At 36.4% G+C, this 27,530-nt stretch overlaps 2 protein-coding genes across 8 annotated transcripts in view; one reads left to right on the top strand and one right to left on the bottom strand.

Annotated features, from left to right (window-relative positions):
* The window catches only part of fdl (fused lobes), a 335,607-nt gene that overhangs the window by 95,630 nt on the left and 212,447 nt on the right, over positions 1-27,530 (bottom strand). For 3 of the 6 annotated variants that reach the window (XM_069825924.1, XM_069825925.1, XM_069825926.1), the window contains one exon: positions 11,285-11,401. The exons of 1 other annotated variant lie outside the window; for it this stretch is intronic. In XM_069825924.1, coding sequence (XP_069682025.1) covers positions 11,285-11,332 — 48 coding nt within the window. In that variant the 5' untranslated portion in view covers positions 11,333-11,401. Of the gene's footprint in view, positions 1-11,232; positions 11,402-22,789; positions 22,999-27,530 lie in introns of those variants that run through there. 2 more of the 6 variants (XM_069825927.1, XM_069825930.1) reach the window with 2 other exon arrangements.
* Positions 1-27,530, top strand: part of s-cup (stanley-cup) — a 340,619-nt gene that overhangs the window by 199,225 nt on the left and 113,864 nt on the right. Inside the window, exon 1 of one of the 2 annotated variants that reach the window (XM_069825935.1) lies at positions 23,043-23,753. The exons of the other annotated variant lie outside the window; for it this stretch is intronic. Coding sequence (XP_069682036.1) covers positions 23,620-23,753 — 134 coding nt within the window. The 5' untranslated portion in view covers positions 23,043-23,619. Of the gene's footprint in view, positions 1-23,042; positions 23,754-27,530 lie in introns of those variants that run through there. 2 annotated transcript variants of the gene reach the window in all.

Below are 27,530 nucleotides of genomic sequence, written 5' to 3'. Positions count from 1 at the left end.
ATCATAGCCAATAATTTATGACCAGGCTTCGCATGTTTGTCACAAGGGCTAAACTGGATGGAGCAGTTTCTCCTGGTACATTAATGACGTAGGTTACAAGACCTCTATGAGTTCTGATTTGTGTTATGTAGGAGAGCACGTTGTTACGTATGTTTGTATGTTGATGAGTTCATTGTGATCCTGTTCAGTCATAGAGGATATGCACCAGGAGACAAATGCCGCCACCAATATCTACACTGCAGTTGTTTATTTCGGAATTTGGAAATGATTATTTTTGTGTAAGAAATGGTAACATATTCTCAGAATGTATTTTTTTGTCATTGTAATAGTAGTTATTTCAATAAATAGGTGTAAATTATTGTTTCTATCTATTATATATATGCTATGATTATCTAGCACAGGCCTGCACAAGGTTTGCGCTCTCCGAGCCGGCTCACAGCTCATGAGCGGAATGCATATATTAGCTGCGCTCTGTATAGGGTGGACTGGAAGAAGAGGTGGATCTCGTACAAAATATACACAAAAGGAAGTACTAGTATGAGTGCTTATGAAATGAATTCCCGTTCAGTGTTTACAAAACTATCTTGGACTATTATTATTAATAAAGAAATATTTATTTTACAGAAGTAATAGAAATTCTATAGCTACTTAAATGTACAATATCATTTTGTTATATTCTTATTTATCAGTACATCAAAACGAGGTTTTATGCTGTTGGCAGCTGAAAGGAACAGTAGCCTACTGATCGTAATGAAACATCAGTTACAGATGTTCGATGTGAACCTTTATTAAAGTTGACTATAGAAAACAGTTACTCACAAATATAAATGTTGAGCCAAACATAACAATCATTTTCACAGCCAGCCTGTGTAGTCGTGGATAGCCTATTGTTGCTAATTTTTAGTCTTGTAAAACTTAACCAGGCTAGTAGTATTATTCAAACGATCTTTAGCCGTTAGGTCATATTGAAGATCAATAAGTTCGAGCTGTAAATAGTTAAATGTTATGTTCCGTCATTTAGATTCCTCCATACTGAACTGTAGCAGTAGGTAGTCAACGTGAAACAGTTATTGTGAATAGATCTACACACTGCACTCTACTAGATAACTGAGTGGTCGTTTTCCTCTCCTCTACCTATAGCAAGTCTATGTCATTCTGACGTATCTTCCTCTCCGTTTCGGCGAGCGGTAAATATCGCTCTCCCGCTCCGAAGGAGCGCGCGCGCTCGTCGAGCGCTGTTTGTGCAGGCCTGATCTAGCATCTAAGTAAGATGAAGGTGATAATGTTAGCGAATTGAGTCCAGGGTCCAGCGTCGAAAGTTACTAGTTTTAATGTGTATACTTTGTATTACTTGCTATATGTTTCCATTGAATTATGGTAATAACTTCATTTTAACCCGTGTTTTCTACTGTTTTAATATATGGCGCTTGGCCCATTATGGTTCTGAACCCTTCAATTAACAAACACCTTGCTTCGAATGATTAGCATTTAAGGCTCTAACCGTGGTCCGAATCGCGCTGACTCATTACGAAAGAGTTAATTTGATCCATTGCCGAACACGGATGGAGTGGAAAAATCATTTTTCACCTTCCACCGCGAATCCAAACGAGGTACCAATGTCAATGAATGTATTTATGGTCGATTATTCCACCTTTGCCTGGGGTCATAATGGGGCATTAGGTTTTGAGAGCTACAGAACCAATGTGCTGCTCCTGGGTTATTTTTCATGGACCGGGTGCTCGGTGTAGACCCCAGGGACGGAGGAACGGGCTTGTTGACTGTGATTTATTATGTGTTTGTTTCCAAGGAAAATTCTGTACAACCTGTACTCTGTAACAAATGTCAAGGATCAGAGACTTAGAGAATGGAGGGCTCTTTGTTTATTTTACAACAAATAATTGTGTAGTTGTGTAACACATGATGCAGGGGTGTAAAATCTTTCTCCACGTTACAGTTGAGGGATTCTCTCGAACAACAAAATCTGCAAAATCTTGAATTTGAGATACAGAGAATCAAATATTTTAGACCTCGTATAACAGCATTGCGTAGAACGACGTTCAAATGTTTCTAGAGAGAGATGTTTGTTGTGGGGAAATACTATTTTGTTTGGAGGAAGGTGTGTTATTAAGGATTCAATATATGCTGGAAACAGAAAAACGACGTAACGTACGTTAAGTTGCTGGTCTATACCATACAGCCACCGCAGGACTTCTATTAGGCCTACTCGTAGTAAACGCATCCAACGAACAAATATTTTTAACTTAATTGCAAATTGTGAGCGTGGCTCACAGATGTCTCTAGTGCCGAAAAGCATTGACCTCTTACAAGCAAACATTCTGATGGGGGCCAGTAAAGTTATTTTTTTCCCCTTTTACCATATTAATAATGTCAAAAGAAGTGCTAATACAAATTTTGGCCACTCAACTGCAATTAATAAGGCCGTAAAAATAAGTTCGCCAGGGGCCGTTAACAGAAAGAAAATACAATTTCATTGGAAAAAATTATTGGAACAGACACAGCAATTGATGAGCTATTTTTCGACACATTCCTCACCGAAATTGAGACATCTGTCATACCATGGGATCGACAGAGAGGTGCAAACGGCTGTAAAACGCTGGTTCCGATCCTAGGCGGCTGACTTCTACGACACAAGGATACAAAAATTGATCCCCTGATATGACAAATGTCTCAATTCCAGTGGGGGATATGTGGACAAATAGCGCAACAATTGCTGTATCTGTTTCAATAAATCTTTCCATGCAATTGTGCTTTTTTTCTGTAAACGGCCCAGGGAAAACTCACTACCTGGACGGCCTCGTAATTGCGGTCAAGTGGCCAAAATTTGTATAAGCACTTCTTTTGACAATATTAATATGGTGGAAGGAAAAATTTAAGTTCTTTATCTGCCCCCATCAGAATGTTTGCTTGTAAGCTGATAAAGAAGAGTTTATTGTTCATGCCAGCGAGATAGTGGTGAATACACGCGTATAGGTGGTGCTGAAAGTGTTGTACCCGTACAAATACTGTGACAGTGTTAATAGTATGCACCGTATTTTGTTACACACATTATATATATCAACTAGAGCAATTACAGCTACTAGCGCTCGTTTCTTGCATTCACGGGATGCAAATTTAACTTGGGAGCGTAATAGTACGTGGACTAATCACAAAAATCAATCAGCAATGACTCACAACAGCAGAGATGGGAAAATATCAATTACAGTACAGTTTGAAGAATAGAAAGAAAATATCTAAGGCTGGACCCATACAAACTAAAACCAGTGTTCGCACTCAAAGTGGCAAGTAAAAAATATTTGATTTTGTTTCATGTGTTAAATGTTATGTTTTATTTAACGACGCTCGCAACTGCAGAGGTTATATCAGCGTCGCCGGTTGTGCCGGAATTTTGTCTCGCAGGAGTTCTTTTACATGCCAGTAAATCTACTGACATGAGCCTGTCACATTTAAGCACACTTAAATGCCATCGACCTGGCCCGGGATCGAACCCGCAACCTTGGGCATAGAAGGCCAGCGCTATACCAACTTGCCAACCAGGTCGACTGTTTCATGTGTACTAGCAAAGACTTAACTTAATAATCATAAACTGTAAATGCGCAAACTATAAAATGTGGTCAATGTTAAAGAAAGAATGCGTTATAAAGAAACTTCAATCATTTTAATAAACGTTGTATTAACAAGTCTGATTATACATTTTGTAATGTGTGTGACTGGCTGTGGTAGAAACATGATCTAAATTCTGTGAACATAAAGGAGTACTGAACTAAAATTCACATTCTGAGATATATTCTAAGCATGCATTTAATAATACACATAATGGCGCAAACTAACCTTCCTGCGACTAATGGTTTGCAAGTAACATACCTCTAAACGTGAATACTGTACTTCAACCAGGAGAAAATCTCAGGGGAATGAGACGCAGCGGGGTAATGCTATGAATGAATATTGATGTCATAAGGTCACACACGTGGGTACACGCATCTCCATTGGCTAACTCTCAAAGCACAAACGATAACAATGACACACATATTTATACTACCCTAGATATAAAATTAGATCACGGTTAATTTCCTGTCTTTTAATCCCTCCATACAGAAAATAACATATGCAGGAGAGCGCATGTTTTTTAAACTGGCGTTATAACAGTAATATTATCTATCTACTTCGCTCCAATAGATGACGCAGTAGTAAGCATATTCCTTTCACGGTTAATCTCCTGGTTGGAGAACAGTACTTGCAGTGCGTGTGACGTCACACTACCGCACCGCAGAAATGCCATTCTTGCTTTAGTTATTCACGTAACTAACTATAATTCATATCCAAATTGTGAAAAATACCATTCTTATTTTGATAACAAAACGATAAGCAGCTACGAGCTTACACAACGTTAGCTGGTTACGACAGTGTGACGTCAACAGTAGTGGTGGACAAAATTCCTTTGCTCGTATATTGAGAACCATTTGATATTTTGAGTCGCGGGCTTTCAGTTCTGTCATAGCTCCCTGTATATATACACTGAACAAATATATATATATATATATATATACGACACTGAACAAATATATATATATATATATATATATATATATATATATATTTGTTCAGTGCCGCTTTAACTGCATACCAAGAATAAAGATGTTTCACGTAATTCAAGAATTTCATTTACACTGAATAATTTTATCGTGCAATTCGATATAATCTGAAATATTATATAAATTATTTTTTTTTATTTTATTTTTGTGTTAAAATTAATTGATTGTTTTGTATATGTTGTTGATTAAATTTTTTCAATTATAGTTTATTTTCACTGTAAAGATTTCATAAATTCCCTATCACTATTGAAACAATGTTCTCACGATTAGGTTCATTACCAAGAGCGTCATGTAATGTCGGGGTGAAAATATAATAATTACGACAGAAATGGAGAAAAACGATTATAATGACTAGGGCAAGGCAATTAATGATTTTGCATCTTTTTCTTATGAAGGTTTAAACATTGCTAGCATATATGGAAATGTATGACATTAAAAACTGGGTTAAATAAAAGCAATTCGTTAGGGCATTTTTTTGCATTTTCTTAAGTTTTGTCGGATATGTCATTTTTTAGCAATTTTTAGGTCATTTTGAGCATTTTTTACACTTTTCAGGAAGTCTGTGACATTATTTGTATTTGATTTGAGATTTTTATTATAATTCAGTATTTTCCTTGTCAGTACAATTTCTTGGAATTAAGTAGATGTTTGCTAGCTTCTACCCCTATTTTTCAAGGTATGTGCATAATGAATTTGCCCACTTCTAGGAATTTTATTCAAATTCTTAGAGCGTATGCTAGCTTGTACCCCTATTTTTCAAGGCATAATGAACTTGCCCACTTCTAGGAATTTACCCACACTCCCACAGAGATTCCTTTCTCCAGGTAAACTGGCATTGTTATGCTGTTAATTGAGGTGGTCAGTTGTTTCTAGTCGTCTGTGTGAACAAGTCAAGAGCAAAATGCCTAAAGTAAAGGAAACTACTAGTGTTAAATTAAAGGCATTTGTTTCAAAATATGGAGAAAATATTTTTTCAACGGACGGTCGTATTTTATTCTGCAAGATCTGCGATGTAAGAGTAGCTGCTGAAAAAAAGTTTACGATAGAACAACACATGTCACGGGAGAAACATAAACGTGGCCTGCAGAGACTTGAAAATAAATCCAGTGTAAACTTACAGCAAATGCTTCTGGGGGATACGTGTTCAACGTTTTCGCCATTTTGTGAGAAACTATGTGAAGCTCTTCTATCGGCTGATATTCCACTTCACAAACTGAATCATCCTAAGCTGCGAACTTTCTTAGAAGAGGAGACCGGAAAATTAATTCCAGATCCCAGAACATTGAGAAGAACATACATAGCTCGGTGCTATGATAAAACTTTGAAAAAAATAAGAGAAATGATTGGAGAAAGAAATGTATTCGTATCCATTGACGAGACAACAGACTCTATGGGCCGTTATGTAGCTAATGTTATTGTTGGAGTTTTAGAAGCACACAGCCCTGGAGAACAATTTCTACTACATTGTGAGCAGCTAGACAAAGTCAACTACTCAACGATCAGCTTAGTATTTGACCATGCATTGAGAATACTTTGGCCTGATGGGATTCGAAATTCCAGTGTCTTGCTTTTTATAACAGATGCAGCACCCTACATGATGAAAGCAGCTGCTTCTTTAAGTGCACTGTACCCAAAAATGGTACATGTGACGTGTTTAGCACATGCATTACACCGGGTCGCAGAAGAAGTACGTGCAAATTTTCCTGAAGTGGATAAATTAATTGGATGCGTGAAGAAAGTATTCTTGAAAGCCCCCTCTCGAATTTCAGCATTCAAAACAGAAGCTCCAGAAATCCAATTGCCATTTTCACCTGTTTTGACTAGATGGGGAACATGGCTCCAAGCTTGCAGTTATTATTGCAAGAATTTCGATGTTGTGAAGAAAGTGGTTGATTCTTTTGATAATGGTGAGTCAGTGTCAATAAAAAAAGGCGCAAGAACTGTTAGCTGATAAAGAAATTGCTGGTAAACTTTCTTACATAAATACTAATTTTGGATTCCTTCCTGATGTCATAACTGCACTGGAAAAATCCCAAGTGACATTAGTGGAACAGCTACAAATAGTGGATAAAGTGGTGAATGATTTGAGCCGTGCATGTGGTAAAGTGGGTGATGCAGTGTCAATGAAAATGAAAAACTGTCTAAGCAAGAACAGGGGGTACACAACATTGTGTTCAATTGGCAGAGCTTTGTCTGGTGAAAAGTTTTCTTTTCCTGACTGTGAGTTAAATCCAGGAGATATTGCTTGCTTTCAGTTTGCTCCAATTGTTTCCGTTGAAGTAGAGAGAAGCTTTTCCATTTATCAGTCGGTACTAGCAGACAATAGACAATCATTTTTGTTTGAAAATCTCCGCCAAGTTTTGATTGTTAACTGCAATTCAAAATTGTTGTAAAAGTGCACTTGAAATGAATTTTCTGAAATACAAGGTACTGTAACATGTATTTTTTTTTAATTTTATGTAGTTCAATAATCAAGTGAGTACTTAACGTAATTAAAAGTATTTTCATTGGCAATGCTTTACTTTTTATTGGTCATTTTTTTGTTTTTTTAGGTCATTTTTTTGTATTTTTAGGTCATAAATGCATTTTTTATTTTGCATTTTTTACCAATTTATAGGTCATTAAATGCCTTGCCCTAATAATGACTATTATACTTTTACTACGTCATACTACTTTTGACCAATAAAACGGTACGAAAGGACGTGTTTCAACCACTCATGGCTGTTTATCGCTGCAATTTTATCACTTCCCTAGCATTTGTTTGTTTTTATCACTTACCTAGCATTTGTTTCTTTGTTTTCCAACATTTCAAAATGCAAATTCTTTACGGTACTATAAAACATGCTTTGCTATCGTCATCTTTTTCCCGCATAGATAGTCAACTGCTGTTCAAACGTTTTGGTGGAAGTAACATTAGTGAAATAGAATTTTAGTAAGTCAATTAATACCTATTTTATTGAGTACTTTATTTTTTCTAATCTTTATATATTTCCTTCTACTCGTGTAATAGTCAATTAAATCCCACTAGAGTTTTGGTTTTCTCTACATAAATCAAAACCTCTAATGAGATCACTGTTGATAAAGTGAAAATGATCATCATGATGACAACGTTGAAGAAGAGAAAGGATTAAGTATGACATCGAATAGATAATGGTGGTGGTGGTGGTGGCCATGACGACGACTACGAGGTTGCAGAACAAAAGAAAAAGTCTGAAGCAGCTGTGTCTAATTTTTCAGCATTTGAATGTAAAGACGCTAAATTAAAGAGAGTTTTTAAAACCTCCAATTACAATCACTTCGTCTGGCATTGGAAGTCTTTCCGCATTCGCTCGAGCGGGCTGCTGTAACAGTAGCAACTCGACAGTGTGCGGAAGGCAGACGGGGAGACTGAAAGACAATAGTAGCTCTGCTGCTGGGAAAAGAAGGAGGTCGAGCTTGAAAGGGTCACTTTGCAGGCAAACGAAGACAATAGAAGACCCGCATTGTGGACTGTGAACCCGCCTAGACACGCGCCCCTGGAAACAATGCAGGAATCCTTTCGGTTAGGTTACGAAGCCCCTGTTTGTTCTGTAAGTAGTCCAACAGCGGGAGTAGCCTGCAGTATTTAATAACTGAGAGACTCACCATGCAGCAACAGTGCCAATGAGGCACTTTTACTTGTGAATTATTCTTTCAGAATAGTTTTATTTAACATAAAACATACGTAACTTTGATTGTGTAATTAGAACTTAATTTTTCTCTGAAATTAGGGCCCGGGCGCAATTTTCGGTAATAATAATTTGGACATACAGTAGTTTGCAATGACTATTACACTTTTACTACGTCACACTACTTTTGACCAATAAAACGGTACGAAAGGACGTCTTTCGACCAATCATGGCTGCTTATCGCACAATTTTATCGCGTCCCTAGCATTTGTTTAATTTTATCGCGTCCCTAGCATTTGTTTATTTTTATCACTACCCTAGCATTTGTTTCTTTGTTTGCCAACATTTCAAACTGCACTGGTCTGGACGTCATAAAACAGAAAATTACAAACCACTCCAGTCGATGCACAGCATTTTCAAATATTACTCACATTGGCATTCAAGAACAAGAATTAATAAAGATCACTGGTCATAGCTATGCATCTTTCCTAAAACTCTATTTACAAATAAATGAAGAGCATCATTCGGAAATCCTGAATAAGTTGAGGGACACACCATGTACATCACCGAGTTCACTTCTTTTACGCACACGTCCAATATAACATCAACTGAACCACCAAACACTAAAACATTCAAATTTGAAAATTGTACCTACTTTCAATAATTGTTTCTTTTAAAATTATGCATGTTTATTTTTTATTTCATCATCATTAATTAAAATGTTTCTTGTTTATTTCATCATCCCTAATTAAAACTTTTCTAACACTCGTTTATATTATTTAGGTTATGTTATAGCGTCTGCTATATGATATTATGAATAGTCACGTATCAGAGATTGTTTAACACTAAGCTTTATTGAAAATCATCTGTCAACTGACGTTGATTACTGGGATCGGGATAATTGAAGTGGAATGCAATTGTTTTAATAAAAATGAAACTGAATCAACAAAGCCTTCTTGACCAGTAATCGTCCACAGAGTTCAATGAAGATTCCATAGTTGGCACAACTGATAAGAAAACAGCTATTCATAACACACTACTGCCATCTATTAGCGTAATATTTATAATGTTGAGATGGTACAGATTTGAAGACAGTTTTGTATTTTCGTAAGTCAATTAATAAATATTTTATTGTATTGGAGTACTTCGTTACTTCTAATCTTTATATACTTTCTTCTAATCGTGTAATAGTCAATTAAATCCCACTCGAGTTTTGATTTTCTCTAGATAAATCTGATCGTGTTCCACTCGCAGATTTACCGATAAAATCAAAACCTCTAGTGAGATTACTGTTGATAAATTGCGTGGCGACTTGCTTATGTATGTGCGAATTATGGTTCACTCTGTTTATGCAAGAGTCTTCATATCTCCGAACGACAACTAAAAAATTGTAGAGTTTCGGTGCCGTTTGTGAATCATATAGAATCAACCATCATTACCATATACTGTACCAATCTTTGGAAAAACCACGAGGCATAGGCCTTTTTATTGTGACGGACGGTGGCTTCGATGTCACACAAACACAGGCGATGCCCTAGTTTTCGAAACGGAAATGAAAATGACAGGATAAGTGCTGGTGGAATGATGAAAGGACCTCTAGATAAACTCTCACAACCTTGGCTCCGCCCACCACAAATACAATTCAGCCATCGACAAAATTTGAACTGCCATCTAAGCAGTGGCGGTGCGTCAATAAGAGCACAAGAGCACGTGAACACCTTGTTTCCATTAATGCACGACTAGTTTTATTATTTAATACCGTATTGACGTAGTGGAGATGTATAAAATCAGAATCGAGTATTTTAAACTTCCCGCATCTTGCATAAACTTCTTATGTAAACTTGGCAACATGCGTTCACGTATAAGCCGTGCTCTTTTCAAGAAGGTTGCAGGAATTTCACGCATGCGCGGAAGAAAATTGTCTTTCGCTGGACGCTTATGACTCGACAAGAGCACAAAGCGTTAAGTGAACAGTGAATCTATCCTACAGATGTCAGGTGCATCGGTGCCTATCATTCACGTGCTATATCTCGAGGAGGAAATTTAATAGTCTGTATTATAGCCTGTAGATATCAGCATTTCTCATTTTCGGAACGTTTACTTTGTGTGAATGTGTGTACAGTGCTGCTACAAGAGTGTAGTTTGTGAATTACTATACTTTAGTGTTAGCATAACAGCATAGTTTGGCTTTCAAACACGTGCTGGCTGAATGTGATGGTGGTATGAATTTAAATATCTGTATGGTGGTGTATATTATTTAAGAATAATATTTACTGGCATGTATTTATAGTAATCAATCTATGCGAATGTACTGGTATAGGCTATAGTTTATCAGTGTGTTGTGAACCAAAATATATTACTGAACACACGCTTTTGTAAATAACGGCACTGTGGTATGTATTAATTTTAACAAACGTAAACAATGAACTCTGTTCAAGCAATTTTGAACAGTAAAGAACCGGGTAAACTGGCTTACGAGGAAAAATTGGAAATAAAAAGACTGAGTATTATTATTATTATTATTATTATATTATTATTATAGACTATGTTTTGAATTTATATACGGTTTTTTCGATAGTGAAACATTGGAATCATGACATTTCATATTAGGCTGAACATACGATTTCAAATTCTCTTCGATTTTGGAACACAAAATTGTGAACACACATAATATTTTATCACGAGCCGCCACTACATCTAAGCTTCAATACGGCCGAATGTCGGTTAATCCATGGCGAATTCTTGGTCTCATCTTTTTTTTATAAGGTAACCAATTACTTTCACACCAAAAAACTTCGCAATTGATACAGCGTCGTTAAAAATCGATTAAAATAAAATTATAAGTTACTTTTATCGTTTCTTCCTATGTAGAAATCAGTACTCTTTTACAGGACTTCGATGTTACACGCTACTTCACCACTACTAACGGCTAAGTCAACAACTAAAAATAGGCCCAATCTGTGTCTGCCACTTACCTCTCCCTTTGAAGAGGTTATACAATGCACAGGAACTGAATGTTAAGCTTACTTCAGAAGAGAAATGTCCATGTTTGTCAGGTAGTTTGGCTGGTTTCATCAGAGGCTCGACGTACGGTTCATATCACTCAACACACGTTCTTACATCCTGGCAGCCTTCATGTTTGACCTGTTCAAAGAAATATACGCATATGAAAAGGGAGATGAAAGCGGAAGTTATGGCGAAGAATATGGAAACCTCATGAATGTAACTACATTTGAAGTTTCGTAACTCAGGCCCGCAACATCCGCAATCCAACCAACCACAATGACAACATAAATAACAAACAATAGAAGTATAAATAATGCCAAGACAATGGCATTCCCACCACAATCGTGCACAAATATAAATTCACACAAATGCGTTCGGATATAAAAATCGCTTATTCGCTCTTGCTAGCCTATACAAACAATTAAGCAGGGTCTAGCAACAAATACTTATTTCGTCCGTCTGAGTTTCATCAAACACTTTAAAATTTTTAAATACGTATGTACATTTTCTTTCGTTATTCTCTCCTCGCACTTTCAGCATTATGAACTAAATATTCAACAGCCATGCGAAAAGTGACGGACGAATGTTTCCGCCAGAGTTCTCTCTGTCGTGCTGTTCTGTCGCTGTTTATCTCATAAAATATTCATAGTGAAATTAAAATTTAGCCCCTGATAGACACACAAATAACATAAAATACATAAGAAATTATTATACGGTAATGATTTAAAATCTGCTCCACCTCAGTTTAGAATCTATTATGTTTATTTAAATGATTATGAAGAAGGAGAAGATGATGATAATGATGATGATGATGATAATAATAATAATGATAATAATAATAATAATAATAATAATAATAATAATAATAATAATAATAATAATAATAAGTGTATGCCGAAATCCGACTTCGTATGCCAATTTTCGCCTATGAGAAATGATGCTGATTATTAAGGAGCGGATTCCTATGTAATTAAATATTTTTCTTGCGTGTGATAAAACATAATTAACAAAGTTAAAAATTCCGAATGTCAAGTTTCAAGTTTAAAAACTTAATTTTATTTCACATAAAAACACATATTTTCACAAAAATTTATGTAAATACATATTTTCAGGAAATCTATTATAAACACATAAATCTTGGAGTTTTTTTACTTAAATAATTTTTTACAAGAACTTCTAAATATTTTAAAATTAAATCAATTATATCACTCAGAAATACGTTATATTTTTAAGAATTCTTGGTTGCTTCGTGTTTCTATGGGCTGTGTGATGTATCCGTGATCCATTTTTGTAATAGTATCGCATATCAGTGTTATTATATGAGAATAAATTAACATGGACAAGAAGGAGAGATCTTGCAACACATAATTAGGAATGTTTATTGTTGCTGAAGATGATTTCATTCCGCGCTTTGTTTGTGAAACACAACGGATAAGAGCTCGGGTATAAACATTATTTAATTTAAACAAATCTTTCGCCTCTCGCTCATGCCTATCAAGTGAGGCAATATATCTTGTTGTGATTCCCCGTTATTGGACCATAAGCATAAGCTGCGTAGTGTAGACGTGGTGGCGTCGTTATGGGAAGCTTTTCTCCGGCACTGTCAGTCAGTAGCTAGAAACATTTTTTACGATAAGACGTGTGTATATTAGCCTCTTAAGATGCCTAAAATCAAATCCAGTTTAAGATCGTGACTACAGCAATATGTAAATGAATTTAAAAACATTTTTACTACCGACGGAAAAGTGTTATTTTGCCAACCATGTGGTAAATCAATAACTGCAGATCAAAGCTCTCAGGTAGCCCAACATTTGTCTGGAAACAAGCACATTGCCGCTGCTTCACGTGTGCATTCACAGCAAAACAGTGGATATAAAAAAAATGTGTAAAGTTGCTCAAGTATTGGGGGGTGTGCCTGTAGGTGAAATTGACGGTGTAGGTGTTTGTACATTCCTCTCTTTAAATATGCACGTCTGACGTCCTGTGATGTGGAAAGATCTTTTTTCACAGTATAAGTCGTTGTTCAGAGATAATGGGCATGCATTTGTAATAGAGAATCTGGAAATGACCTTTGTTGTTCACTGCAGTTCTCGGACAACTACTAGCAACTGATACTCAAGTGTGATTGGTGAGTACGTAGTAACTTTTTTTTTCAAGCTAAGTAAGGTATTTTTGTCATACTCAAAAATTATCACAGAGACATCATGGAGAAACAAAAAAAAAAAAAAAAAAAAAAAACAAAGCAATCCTTTCCTAATAACAGCTGGCCAAGGAACGGCCGAGTGCTGCACTCTATCGGTAAAGAACGAAACTACTACTGAGCATACCAAATGGAATCCTCAGGCAAATCATATGAGTCAGAGATTACAGAAATGTTAGTGATTCCAAATGGACTCATTCGAGCGGAAAGGATTAAAATTTACTTAAGTCTACATAATGCGGGAAAAAATATAAAAAAAAAACTGACATATTGTGTATTGCACCATTTGGTTTTGGAATTATTTTTTATTGTTCTTTAGTCTCGACCTGGCAGGGGAACAAAAATAATCCTTCGAAAGCACGCTCACTTACCGGTAACTTTAATGCACTCACTGACACAAAATGCCACACATGGATTTCCTATTTAATTTTTCATTCATCGTATGAATTACAAGGATGCAAATATCGAGATCAATACGTTTACAAACGCAGCATAGTGGCCGAACATTAATATTAGCGAGTGATTACGCTTCCAACTCTGACTCGGTATGCTACAATTATTACCGGCGTCCAGTCAGTGAATATCGGCAGGCACATCTTATCTCAGCAGATTGTTGTTATTGTCAAAACCATAAATCAGAATGAAATGTTAATTGCAAGTTATTACTTACTGAAATATAAACAATAAATGAGGGGGTCAGCGCAACAGTGGTCTAACCCTCCCCAATGCGAAAAATTAAATATTGACTCAATCTGTAGATTTTGACGTAAACTATCTCCCTACGAAATGGAAAAGACTAATTCACCATTGTATAGCTTGTTACGAAGTATGTAATCTTTTCCCTAAAAGAATATCCTTTGTGTTTGAGTGCAACGTTAGTCCAACTCCAAACAGCCAATGAAAAGTCAGTATCAAGTCACACGAATAGTTATGTAAATATTGTTAATGGACTAAAGAGAAAAGATAAACACACTCTTCATCTACAACATGTGAATTTGACACAAAAATATTGCAAACCAAGGCCAGTAAATCCAAATAAAGCTAAGGATATTTGTGACCTTTCGAAATATGTTCTGCTGTTCATCATTCATTCATTCATTCATTCATTCATTCATTCATTCATTCATTCATTCATTCGTTCATTCATTCATTCATTCGTTCATTTATTTTATTCCATAGATCTTACATGAGCAATGAAGCTTTAAGATGTGAAACAAGTCAAAATTTTACAATATTACAATTACAATTTTTACAAATTTTTATAGTTTTACAATTTAGCAATTTTCTACAATTTTTACAATTTTGTGCAATTTTTACAGTATTTTGGCGAGATGTAGTGAGATGAGGTGAGGTCCGAGGATTCGCCAAAATATTACCCGGCATTTGCCTTTTGGTTTGGGGAAAACCTCGGAAAAACCCAACCAGGTAATCAAATCAAAGGGGGGTAATCTAATCAAAGGGGTTGATGCCAAGGACTCGCCATAGACCATCCGGCTTCAGCCCCACGGCTGTGGAAAACCTCGGAAGAAACCAAATACCAAAGGGGGATCCAACCCAAGCCCCAGCAGCCCAGCGAGTCTGCCGACTGAGCTACATCGATGGCTCTACTAAAAGTATACAATACATAGCCAATCAGATTATTAAATTTACAAACGCAAACGACCATTTATCAGTTGAGCTATATGTATAATACAAAACAAGTAAGTTAATTAAATTTAAGGCATAAACAATTCAACCAGTTGTGATATACAGAAATTGATAATACATATCATGCAAAGTACTTCAAATTACAAACACAAACAATTTATCAATAGAGCTATATAGATTACTATTCAATTCAAAGCATATACAATTCATCGGACAAAACTATACAGAAATATACAATACAATACAAAGTAGCATACTTTCATTAAGCTATACAAATTTGTGCAATTAATATCAAGTAGATTAATTCAATTTATAATCATAAACAATTTATCAGTTGAGCTATACAGACTACTATACAATTTACAGCATATAAAATTCATCAATTGAGCTATACAGACTGCCATTCAATTTACAGTAGGCCTATATACAATTCATCAGTAGAGCTATACAGACTAGTAATCATTTTAAAAGCATATACAGTTCATCAGCCAAACTATACAATCAAATTAGTTCAATTTACAAACTTATTTTCGTTAAGCTATACAAAATTCTACAATTCATATGAAGTAGATTAATTAAATTTATAAGCTTAAACAATTCATCAGTTGACCTATACAGTATACTATTCAATTTACAGCACATACAATTCATCAGTTATGCTAAACAAAAATATACAATGCATAGTAAACAGATTAAGTCAATATAAAAACATACTTTAGTATATTAGTGTGATTTCTGGGGAAGCTCAAATAGAAAATGTGGAGGATGAAGAAGGTCTCTTTGACTTACCTGATTATGTATAGGATAATAATAATAATAATAATAATAATAATAATAATAATAATAATAATAATAATAATAATAATAATAATAATGAAAATTAAAGGACCCTCCCACAAATGACAAAATCTGAGAAAAATAATTTCACCCTACAAGAATGAATTTCTATAACTTCACTGGATGTAGGATACTCCCCTTTTTTTTTAGAAGTTTTAAAGCAGATAAAAATATAGCATGAGCTGTTTAAAAGTCATAAAAATTATGCAATACATTTGGGATTAATCTCTCTGGCACTGGGCTCCTCAATAATTGAAAGTTATTGTGAAAAGCATTGTAACACACGAAACTGTTAGAATTAGACACTGTTTCATTACATGTTAAAAGCCCAACATTTATTCCAACAAATTTCTTATCTTTTCTTACACGCGAACAAATTTCAGTGTAACAGTGGTCCAACCGAGAAAAAGTGTTGTAGGATCATAATAAAATCTATAATATATCCAAAAGTTTTTCATAAAAGATTATATAACATAGTAGTTACGTTGACTAAGCATCACACAACACACCACTACCAACAACATTTGATTGTTCGAATTCTATGAAAAACCACAATTATATAACTTTAACTTGATTTTTCTTCCAGACGTTTGAGATGGGCAGGACCTGTAGCACGTATGGGCGAATCCAGAAATGCATACAGAGTGTTAGTTGGGAGGCCGGAGGGAAAAATACCTCTGGGGAGGCCGAGACATAGGTGGGAAGATAATATCAAAATGGATTTGAGGGAGGTGGGATATGATGATAGAGACTGGATTAATCTTGCTCAGGATAGGGACCAATGGCGGGCTTACGTGAGGGCGGCAATGAACCTCCGGGGTTCCTTAAAAGCCAGTAAGTAAATAAGTAAGTAAGTAAGTAAGTAACTCGATTTTTCTACATTTTTAAATGTGGCTTAGACCACTGTTGCGCTGATCCCCTCAATTAAACATTGAGTAATTTATACGGGAAAACGCAAACACTGTTGCCTCCAACAAGTAAAACTGAGCCATGCAGATGTAAAAACAGGACAATAAATTTCTATTTCAGTGGATTTTGAATAATATGTCTTGACACGAACAACGTGTTCCACTATTTATGAATTAATGGAAGTTTTGTTTCATAGGTCAGAAATTAGCTAAACTGAGACAGGAAAGTTCCAAAATCATCAAGACGAAATCGTCTTTGAAAAGTCGAAAAAGAAAAGAACTGTAGATGAGAGGGTATACTGTATACGAGTACGAAAACCTGGTTGCAAATCCCAACTGGGTCATTCCATACAAAATTTTAAAATTTGTAACGTCAGGTTCTGGATTTTTTCAATATTCTAGTAAATGAATGTCATAATAATAAATAGTTAAATGATCTAATATGAACTTCATCTCACCAATGCTTGAAAAGTAATGAAGGGTGAAATATTTGGAGAGTTAATATGTAGACTATTGTTAAAAATATTATTAAAATGACATGCTTCATTGTATCAACGTAAAAATTGTGCCAATACAATGATGACTCTATATACAGTGGATACAAAAAGTATTTGCACACCCATGTTTTTTTTTTTTAATATTTAAATAAATATCAAGGAAAATTTTATAAATTGAATTGTAATAGGTAACAGTAGTAAAATTAAGAGCTATGTACTTGATAAGAATTGCTTACAGCTACAAATTGAAATAAGAATCAGAAAACTTCAATTTCGTGTAGTAAAAAAAGTATTTGCACATTAAAACTCTCAATGGATAAGTCCTATTTTATTGGGTGAATCCCATCCAATGAAGTATTTTGATGTTATATTAGGGATTAGTATATATATTGAAGGATAGAACATCAATAAGCGACATGAGTCCTAAAGCACAAGACCTATTAGAGTCTGTACGGATAGAAATGTTTTCAAATTTCGCAAGGCCACAGTTACCGTCCCTGCCTTTTTCCACTGTGCGTTATGTGTGCGAGAAGTACGAGGAGACTGGAACAACAGACAATAAACTGCGAACAGGAAGGTCAAAGATTCTTACAGTTAGGGAGAGACACCAAATAATCTACACTGTCATCAAAGATCCATTCCGAAGCTCTGTAACCTTAGCTGCTGACATTTCTACAACGTCGGGCAATCAGGTTAGCCCTCAGACTATCAGGAATGTTTTGCATAGTGCTAAATTCCATGGCCGAACTCCGAGTAAAAAGCTAATAGGAAGAAACGGTTGGATTTCGCTAAAGAATACAGAGATAAGGCCCTGGAATTTTGGGACAAGGATATTTTTTTCCGACGAGAGCAAGTACGATCTATTTGGTTCTGATGGAAGAAAGTCAGTGTGGCGGAGACCTAATCAGGAACTGAAAAAGAAAAATCTTACAGTCACAGTGGTGATCATATCTTGGTTTGGAGTTGCATGGAATCCTCTGGGGTGGGAAATTTAGCAATAACTGATGGAATAATGCATTCCAGAATGTATATAGAGCTGTTGCGCCATAATTTACCACCTAGCGCAGAAAAATTGGATGTCAGTGAAAATTATTATTTCCAACAAGACAACGGCCCCAAGCACACTGCTCACATAACAAAAGATGTGGTTGTTGTATAACACACCCAGAAGGCTTGTGACCCCACCTCAATCACCTGTTCAGAATCCAATTGAGAATTTGGGGCACTTATTGGGCAAAGAAATCAGAAAACACCGCATATCAAACAAGACAGATCTCCATAATGCTCTTATGGAAGAATGGACTAAAATTCCTCCCGATACAACAAGAAAGTTAGTGCACTCCATGCCACGAAGACTAGAAGCCGTGGTTAAAGCCAATGGATTGCACACAAAATACTGAAAGAGATTTCTCTAGTTTGCTTGAATTTATTATTTTATTTACTGGGTGTGCAAATAATTTTTTTGACATCTAAAAATGTAGTTTTTATAGTAGTTGTATTTCGTAACTACAAGCAATTTTTCTTGATTATATAAATCGTTCTTTCCATGCTGTTACTTATTAAAATTGTATTCAGAAAATCATCGTTATTATTTCTTTGAACATTGAACAAATAAGGGTGTGCAAATACTTTTTGTATCCACTGTATTTAAACTTACTTCTGAGTTATTATGGATTTTTACTTCGAGGATGTATTAAAACTTACAGTAAAATAAAGAAATGTTAATATTTTAAAATCGAATATTTTTTTACCATGCTCTATTTTTTACGGTGAGATAAACAATTTCTTAATCTATTACAAAAATTTTATGATGGGATCTCTAATATTTTGGGAAATATTAAATAAACCAGATTTGCAAATGTTGCCATTAAGGATCAAAGTCGCTTGCAGTGTATTACGTCACGCGCTCATACCAGACATCCACACGCGCGCTTGGCGATCGATATGACAAATGCTAGATGTTGCGACATCCGCTCAACTGTACGCTAATAGATTTCACGTGAGAGTTTTTTTTTTTGTTCCTCTCATAATCTCAGCGCAACTTTTTCCCTTCAGTTTAGAAGGTGATTCTGTTCTGTTCTGTCATTGTAACTTTTCCCTTCAGTTTAGACGGCGATTTTGATCTGTTATGTCATTGTAAGTTTTAAGTGTTCAATATGCCTAAATTAAAGACGAAAAGTTGGCGTCATCTGTGGTGTTGCAACACTTTCGGACTTCAAAAACATTCGTCACAAGTCTGTAAAAGAAAAGTGACAAGTAGCATATGTTCTGTATGCCATTAAATAATTTGAACTGCAAGGCGTCGAAAAGCTGTTCACAAAAGTAACTTAAAAGCTGCATTTCAATAGACTATTCTGGTTGCGCTGATGGAACACGTGCTTGACACGTCATCTTCAATCAGACCTGCACACTAATTATTATAACACTTACCCTTTTTATTTTTATTTACAAGCACAAGTAGACAAGTATAAGGGAAAAATGCCCGTTACCATTTCTATAACAGTCTACAGTCTACACGCATTTTTGTCCTTAACGGGAGTGTGCCGATGCGACCAGCAACATATCATTGCTCCATAGCGGCAGCGGGCCGATTCGGCCCAAAACACAGCACAAAGAGTGCAAATAAAATAATTCTTAATAACACAAAATGCATAATGATTTTTAATTAATTTCATACCCATCATAGAACACAAAACCAACAACCACTTTTTTTTATCTCCCCCATCTCCAACTTACAATCCAATGTGGATTAGGGGAGAGCATATTGGTATAAGGCAAGCACAAATTGTCTGTCCCCCCCCCACCCCGATTGTGTGGTCAGCACGCTGAGACACCACAGGACAGCATGTGACAAGGGACCAACCGCCAGTCCGTAGACGGAAATAAATATCTTCCACTGCCCACACCGGGAATCGAACCCCGGATCTCCTGAATGAGAAGCACATACTCTATCCACAGAACCAAGATGGCGGACAATCTTCGACCATCATCATAATGAATTAATATTAACACTTAGCATAATCTAATATCGTCGTTTTTCCTGCAATAACTCCTATGTGCAAAATATAACATTTTTCAGTAGTAAGAAAAAACACATTTATTCATCCTATGGCAGCCGTATATAGGACACTGTGAGTGCTTACATTTTCGTAACAAAGAAATATAATTACATATAAGATATTTTATTATTTGCTGTATCACTATTTAAGTTATTTAATAGAGCAAAAACCTGAAAATCGATAAACATGTCACATAGGAGTTATTGCAGGAACAACGACGATATGCTAGTAGAGTCAGAAAATACCCGAACTTCGGGTGGCAACGCCAGCTCTATAGGCAACTTTTCTGCCTCATCCGTGTGGTACGTGGCCTACTCTGTAGGCGTATAGATTCAGTGTGCCTACCGATCAAAGGGAAAAGTAATGCCTGAAGTGTTCTTCGATATTCAGTCTCTCGTACATTTCGAATTTATTCCTGAGGGTCTAACTGCCAGTAAGGAGAACTATGTTGTAATTCTTCGACGTCTTAGTGATGCAGTTCGACGAAAAAAAATCCAATTTGTGACAAGGACAATCATGACAATACCCCAGCACATCGGTCGCTCTTGGTAAGCGAATTACTCGGACAACACAAAATACCTGTCCTTTCACAGCCACCATGTTCTCCAGATCTTACTGCAGCAGATTTCTACCAATTTCGAAAGGTCAAATCCCTACTCAAGAGTCGGCGGTTTGCGTCAGCCGAAGAGGTGAAAATTCATGCGATGCGCGCTCTGCGGGAAGTGACCAAAGATAGGCTGCAGGAATGTTTCGAGAAGTGGTATGAACGCTGGCAGAAATGCGTCACTGTCCAGGGGGCGTACTTTGAAGGTGGTGTTGTGTAAATGGTTACGTGTCATTTGCAACAATGATATCTACACATGTTCGGTTACTTTTTGACTCTAAACTTGTACTAATCTGCCACTAGAGTAACGTATGACTTATTGTAGCAAACGATTTTTTAACTAATGGCAGTACTTGACTGTTCGTAATCCTGCCATACGAAGGCAGTTGTGTAGATGCCACAGGGGAACGCGTAACGAAATAAAAGTGACCGAGGAGAAACTAGGAGGTTAAATGAATAACTTACACTAAGAGTAATAGGCCTATTTGGAAAAACAAGATCGATAGAGTTAAAAAAAAAGACATGCAAAACGAATGTATCGTATAAGATATACCTAAATAGCAAAATTTGTTAATGAAAAAAGGCGCAGGCCTAATCATAACAATAGAATGAAAAACAGTAGGTCAGTTAGAATAGCAAGAGATAAAAAACCAAGGGGAAAAGAGAAAATCAGGAAGACCATAGAGAAGAGGAGTTGAAAGCTACAGAACTATAATAGACACACGATAAAGATTAAATTCCATGAAGAAAAACAGGCAACATAAGCCTATATAAAATACGGTGGTGGTGGTGGTGGTGGTGGTGGTGGTGGTGGTGGTGGTGGCGATATAACTGAATATGTTATGGCATTTTTCAACCAAATTTTGTATCATATTTTATATTGCCAGCTAGGTTTTTGTAGTAATTTACTCGTCAGAAAAAAATTTAAGAAGAGTTTCAATTAAATTAGTTTCCGAATTTCTCACTTTGCGACAGAAAAATTATATCTGTAAGTGGTTGAAGTGGTTTGGAATTGAATGGTTTACATCAGCTGTTTGTTTATGCGAATGACGTGAATGTTACGGGAAAATCCACAAACCTTTAGTGAAAATGCAGGAATTTTACTTGAAGCAAGTAAGAAGATGGGTTTCGAAATAAATTCCGAAAAAATATGATTATGTCTCATGACCAGAACACAACACGAAATGGAAATATAAAAACAGAAAAATTATCTTTTGAAAAGATGGAAAAATTCAAATACTTTGAAGCAACAGTAACAAATAAGTGACACTCAAGAGGAAATTAAATTCAGAATAATTATGGGAAATTATTAATATTTTAGAGATATTAGATACGATTGAAAAATGTGAGGATGCGTTCAAGAAATGTTACTAAAGTGGACTGGAAAGAGACCGAGAAGTAGGCCTATAGGAAAGAGAAGAAGAGAATAATCAAATCAGAAATGAGAAGAGAAAGAGAGAAAGTAGTTATAGTGAGGAAAGAATTGGGTCAGCGATGTATGCAATGGAGGGGGGAAGGGACTGAACATCCTATCCCATTATCTCCTGGCCTAGTTAACTAAGCAACAACAACATCGACTTCAACCGGGTATACTAACGAACGTTCCTGAGGAGTAAGAATTAGATAATCTTCGTTACAACTGGTATGTAAGAAAGAAATTCTGTTACGTAATGTGTACACACAAACCTCTCTACAGTTAACACATTCTCATTCACTCACAGCCACCAGACCAGAACCAAGATGAAATCAGAAAACAAAGAAACTCTTAACTTACTTGAAGTGGATTCGCTCTAGCGTCGCGTGCTGCCGAGTACACATTGCCACACCCTGTATATACTGCCCAAAAGAACCAATATCCATCGCTAATAAAATATTCTTTTGCATATTTCAACCAGGTCCGGAGTCACGTGATGCTGTCAATATAGGCCACGCCCCGCGTGTTGACGTCACGTTTCGGAGTTGCGTGATTGTGTTACGTGACTGTGGACGGTCGACCTATCTTCTGCTGTGCCTCCAGTTAATTCCTTGCAGCCAGCTCACTTCGTGCCAGCCGCGGACTGACGTAACAATACAACGCCGCGGCTATGCGAGCGCCACGTGTGTGTCTTATTGACGGCTGACCGATAAGGTGATTACATATTCTTTTACCATGATCCTGACTTGGAGTAGAGAGTGACATCATCGCGGAGGCGGTGCTGGGTCGTAACTGAACAGTTGGTATATCTCAGTTTCGTGTGTTTTCCGCAGGAGGGCGTGTATGATGCCGCTAAAATGGAATTTTCTTCAAATTACAGTAAAAATTGTTAATTTTTCACAATAAAATAACCCTTCCCGGAAACATGTGCATTCATACGACACACGAAATTGTTCGTAGCAGTAGAAGACTTGTTTGTGCTGTCTTCTTTATGTGATTGTGTAAAATTGAAGAATTTCAAGTGAATCCCAGACTAACCATGAAGATTTCCGGAGATTCTTCAAATTTACTACACCCCCTGACAGATTAAGAGCGGTTCGTGGGGCCCAGTCATGAGCCCCAGTAACAATAAACATGACATCGGTCGAGCAGCTGGAAGTGACTTGTGTAATGTCTTATAACGCTATGCCATGTCGATGAAACGCCTGGCGGTCCTGGCCGCGGCGCAATCCGATGGCTATATCGTCAACAATAACATGACGTCATTCACCGGGGCCCGAGCTGGCCCCTCGCTCCACGGGAACGTCAATGTCCTGCTTAGCGGGTGAGTCTATAAATCAGGAGCGTTTCTCATTACATATTTCCACAGAAAACTTTTGAGTTCAAAACGTGACGCATACCTTTCGAAGCAGTTTCTTTACAACAAGAAAATGACTAAATTTATAGAACATGTATAAAACATAAGTCTGAATTTATAGCTTTACTTTAGTTCAACTAACAATAAAAAAGATGTCTGTACTCACGTTTTCAGGCCGGACGCCCACGTGACTGAGCGTGCACTCGTCATGCAAATGTAAATAATAATGACGCTACAAGGATCCAACATAGGTGGCGGTGATCAAAAATATCGTTGTTTCCTTAGAAATATTTGGAAAATATAGTTTTCTGTATATTGAGATTTTTGAACTGTTCTGTAGTGACTATTCATTGTATGTAATATAATTATTTTGTAACGGTCAAGTTTCTCTCTATAAATCAAGAGCATTCCGGTTCGATTTCCGACAGAGAAGTGCAGTTTTAATTTTATTTCAAAGGGCACAGCTACACATCTCTTGTGTTTTTCCGGCACTGACAAAAGCGATAGAATTTTTCATGCTGACACATGGCCAGAATAATACTACTTGCGCATTATGTAGACTGTTAATCTTGCTAGATTTGATAAGGCCACCATCGTAATCCTCTGAAAGTATGTATATTCCAGACTGAAGGCTTTGTGTTGGATATGTTTTTTTTTTTTTTTTCGAACGCATAAATACTTTTAATGTTAAGCATTGTAGTCACATTTTCTTTGCAGGAATGTTCCTGGTTGCAATTATTTTTATACCGACATTACTACATTAATTTCTATCACTACCAATCATAGTGAATAAATTTTAAGCTATAAGATTACTTTTAATTAAAACTGAAGATAAAATTAACTTACTGTGCTCCAACCACGAGAAAGTCTTTGCAGAATGAAACGGAGCGGGGTAATGCTGTGAATGAATGTTGATGTCATAAGATGCCATAAGGTCACACACGTGGGTACTCGTATCTCTATTGGCTCGCTTTCACAGCACAAACAATAACATTGTTACACACATATTTATACTACCCTAGTTACAAAATTAGATCACTGTTAATCTCCTGGTCTTTCAATCCCTCCATATAGGAAATAACATATGCAGGATAGCGCATGGTTTTTAAACTGACGTTATAACGATAATATTATCTATCTACTTCGCTCCAATAGATGACGCAATAGTAAGCACATTCCTTTCACGGTTGATCTCCTGGTTGGAGAACAGTACTAACTTTTTTTATCGACATCAATTAATTCCAGATACAACATTGGTTTTTACTCCACGTGGAGTAGAGAAGAGAGCGCCAATTACACTGCTAACGCTTCATTGGTAGATATATGTCACCGCTTCTTGTGATTGGAGAGGCATCTGAGAAGGCCTAATCAATAAACAAACCCTCATCTATTCAAAAGAAAGCGCCCTCTTTGACACCGCCTGGGTATTAAATGAACGCTCCGACTTAACCCAGCCAGTGCAGTGTCAAAGATGACGCTTTCCTTTGTAAAGATAAGATAAGAGTTTGTTTATCGATTAAGCCTTTTCAGATGCTGCTCCAATCACAAGGAGCGGTAACATAGTCAACCAATGATGCGTTAGCAATTGGTTGACGTGCTGATATCAGCGCCACGTGGAGTAAATAACAACATTGTCATATCTTAAGTTGCTTGATGACGATAGAAAAGTCACCAATTTTAACTCAAATTTTGATTCAATATATCTTATTGCTTAAGATTTATTCATTGTGGGTGGTGATGTTAGAAATCAGTGTACTGATGTCGGTATAAAAATAAGTGTATAGAGATAATCTTAGAACTAAAAATGTGGTAACATCGCTGGATATTACAAGTACTGATGCGTGCAAAAAAAAAATGTATCCAACACAAAGCCTGCCCTTGGGTACTAATACAACAATTTTTCTATACAGAGGTAAATACTGCAATCAGAAAGTGACCTGCAAAAACAATGTTGACAATAAAAATTTCAAAAGACAAAAATACTTTTTTGCACGATCGTGTTTTTTTTTTTTTTTTTTGCTGTATTTACAGCTATTGTTGTTAGGCCTTGAAAGTTAGAATTCCCACACAGAAACTTGTTGCTAGGGAAACCATTCTTCATAACAAAAAAGTATACTGAAATAGATCCTTCACAGTGCACTTATTGTTACTTAGTTACCATTACAATGTAGTTTTGCGAAGACTTTGGAATAATATTGTTCTAAATGTTCAGTGCAAAATATATTGTATTTGCAATTTTAAAAATACGATCGTGAAAAAAAATGTTGTACAATATACGTTTGTGAAATGCATTACAAAATATTGGAAATTGAAAAACTCGCTCTACTCGTGTTTTAAACTTTTCCTCGATTTTGTAAAAAACACTTCCCAACCTTGTATTGTAATATACTATTGAAATGCACAGCAAAATGTTTTTATACTATTTCAATAATCTTTCTATTGGTACATCCTACACTACAGCGAAGATAGGTAACTTTGCGTGGCAAAAGTCTATCCGCAGTAAACTCAGAGGCGCGTGGGAGTGCTTAGTTTGGCAGCACTAAGATAAGACGAGGGAGCAGCGGTGCGGGCCTTGACCTAGAGCAGGTAATAATTTAGTACGCATATATACGTCGCTAAGTTTAGCGGAATTCGTTCCTAATGTAACTGAGTATAAGTGAATGTACTAGTGCATCGCCCTCGTTGCGGAGAGACTTACGCCACGCATTGTATCACAATTTAAATACAACAATGTGTGCTATGTGTAAACTGTATGTTCTACTATTTTCCAATATTAAGCAAATTTGATTGCCGCGTGTTTGGGTCAGCACAAACACACCTGGCCTTCCATCCATGCGACTCAGATTCAAACCCTGTCCTAATGATGGAAAAGTGTGGCGGATAAAACAACTGTAGTAGAGGAGTTTTCTCGGAGCACTCCCGTTTTCCTCTTTCATTCCACTAACATACTTCACTTTCTTCCCGTTCATTTCAGGTCATCTGCCATAGTTAAAAATAGGGCTAGGGTGAAGTCTTTGGACTAGCAGGAGTTCCCGATACTGATAAAAGTTGTAAGAACTTGGAGCCCCGGAGTTCTATGTTCAATATGTCCTCTTGTCCTGGAGGGCCGAAGCAGGACTATCCGCCTGTCAGCATCGGATTCATTAATGACACCCAATAGCAATCCGTCGGAATTGCAACATTCATAGGGAGCACTATGGGTCGATGAAGGCTAAGTGTACGGATTAGTCTTGCGTCCGACCCCCGTAAGCCAATTTGATACAAAAGATTAAAGATGTTTATGTTTGCTCTATAGGTCTATTATTATCTATCCCTACAATTAAACCTGATCTTTCGTCGTATCTCCCTCCACTACTGGATTAACGTATTATCTGGTGCCTTAGTGATAAAGGCGTATTTATTTTTACTTGCTTTCATTAATTTGTTTTGCTGATAAAAATTAAGTTACATTTTAAAATATGAGTTGGGATATAATTAATCACAATATAAGCTTCCTTAGATTAGAACAAGAGCGTAGCCTATGTTATGAAGGAAATTTAATGCAGAATGATACTGCAACTGTTCTCCCGCAGCCAGCCGATCACGAAACTGTCGATTGCATTTTGTTTATATCCGATTTAATTCATAAGCTGAACAGATTACCTGATGAGAAGTGAAGGCTCTCACAGTAATATCAAGCAAGTGTGCTTCAACTCCTTGACAAAAAGGCTCTACTCAAATTAAGGTTTCACGATAATCTTCAAT

The sequence above is a fragment of the Periplaneta americana genome, chromosome 5 (genome assembly GCF_040183065.1).
Source record: "Periplaneta americana isolate PAMFEO1 chromosome 5, P.americana_PAMFEO1_priV1, whole genome shotgun sequence".
Taxonomy (NCBI): Eukaryota; Metazoa; Arthropoda; class Insecta; order Blattodea; family Blattidae; genus Periplaneta; species Periplaneta americana.
The sequence above is the reverse complement of the archived record's forward strand: the minus strand, read 5'-3'. Positions and strand labels throughout refer to the sequence as shown.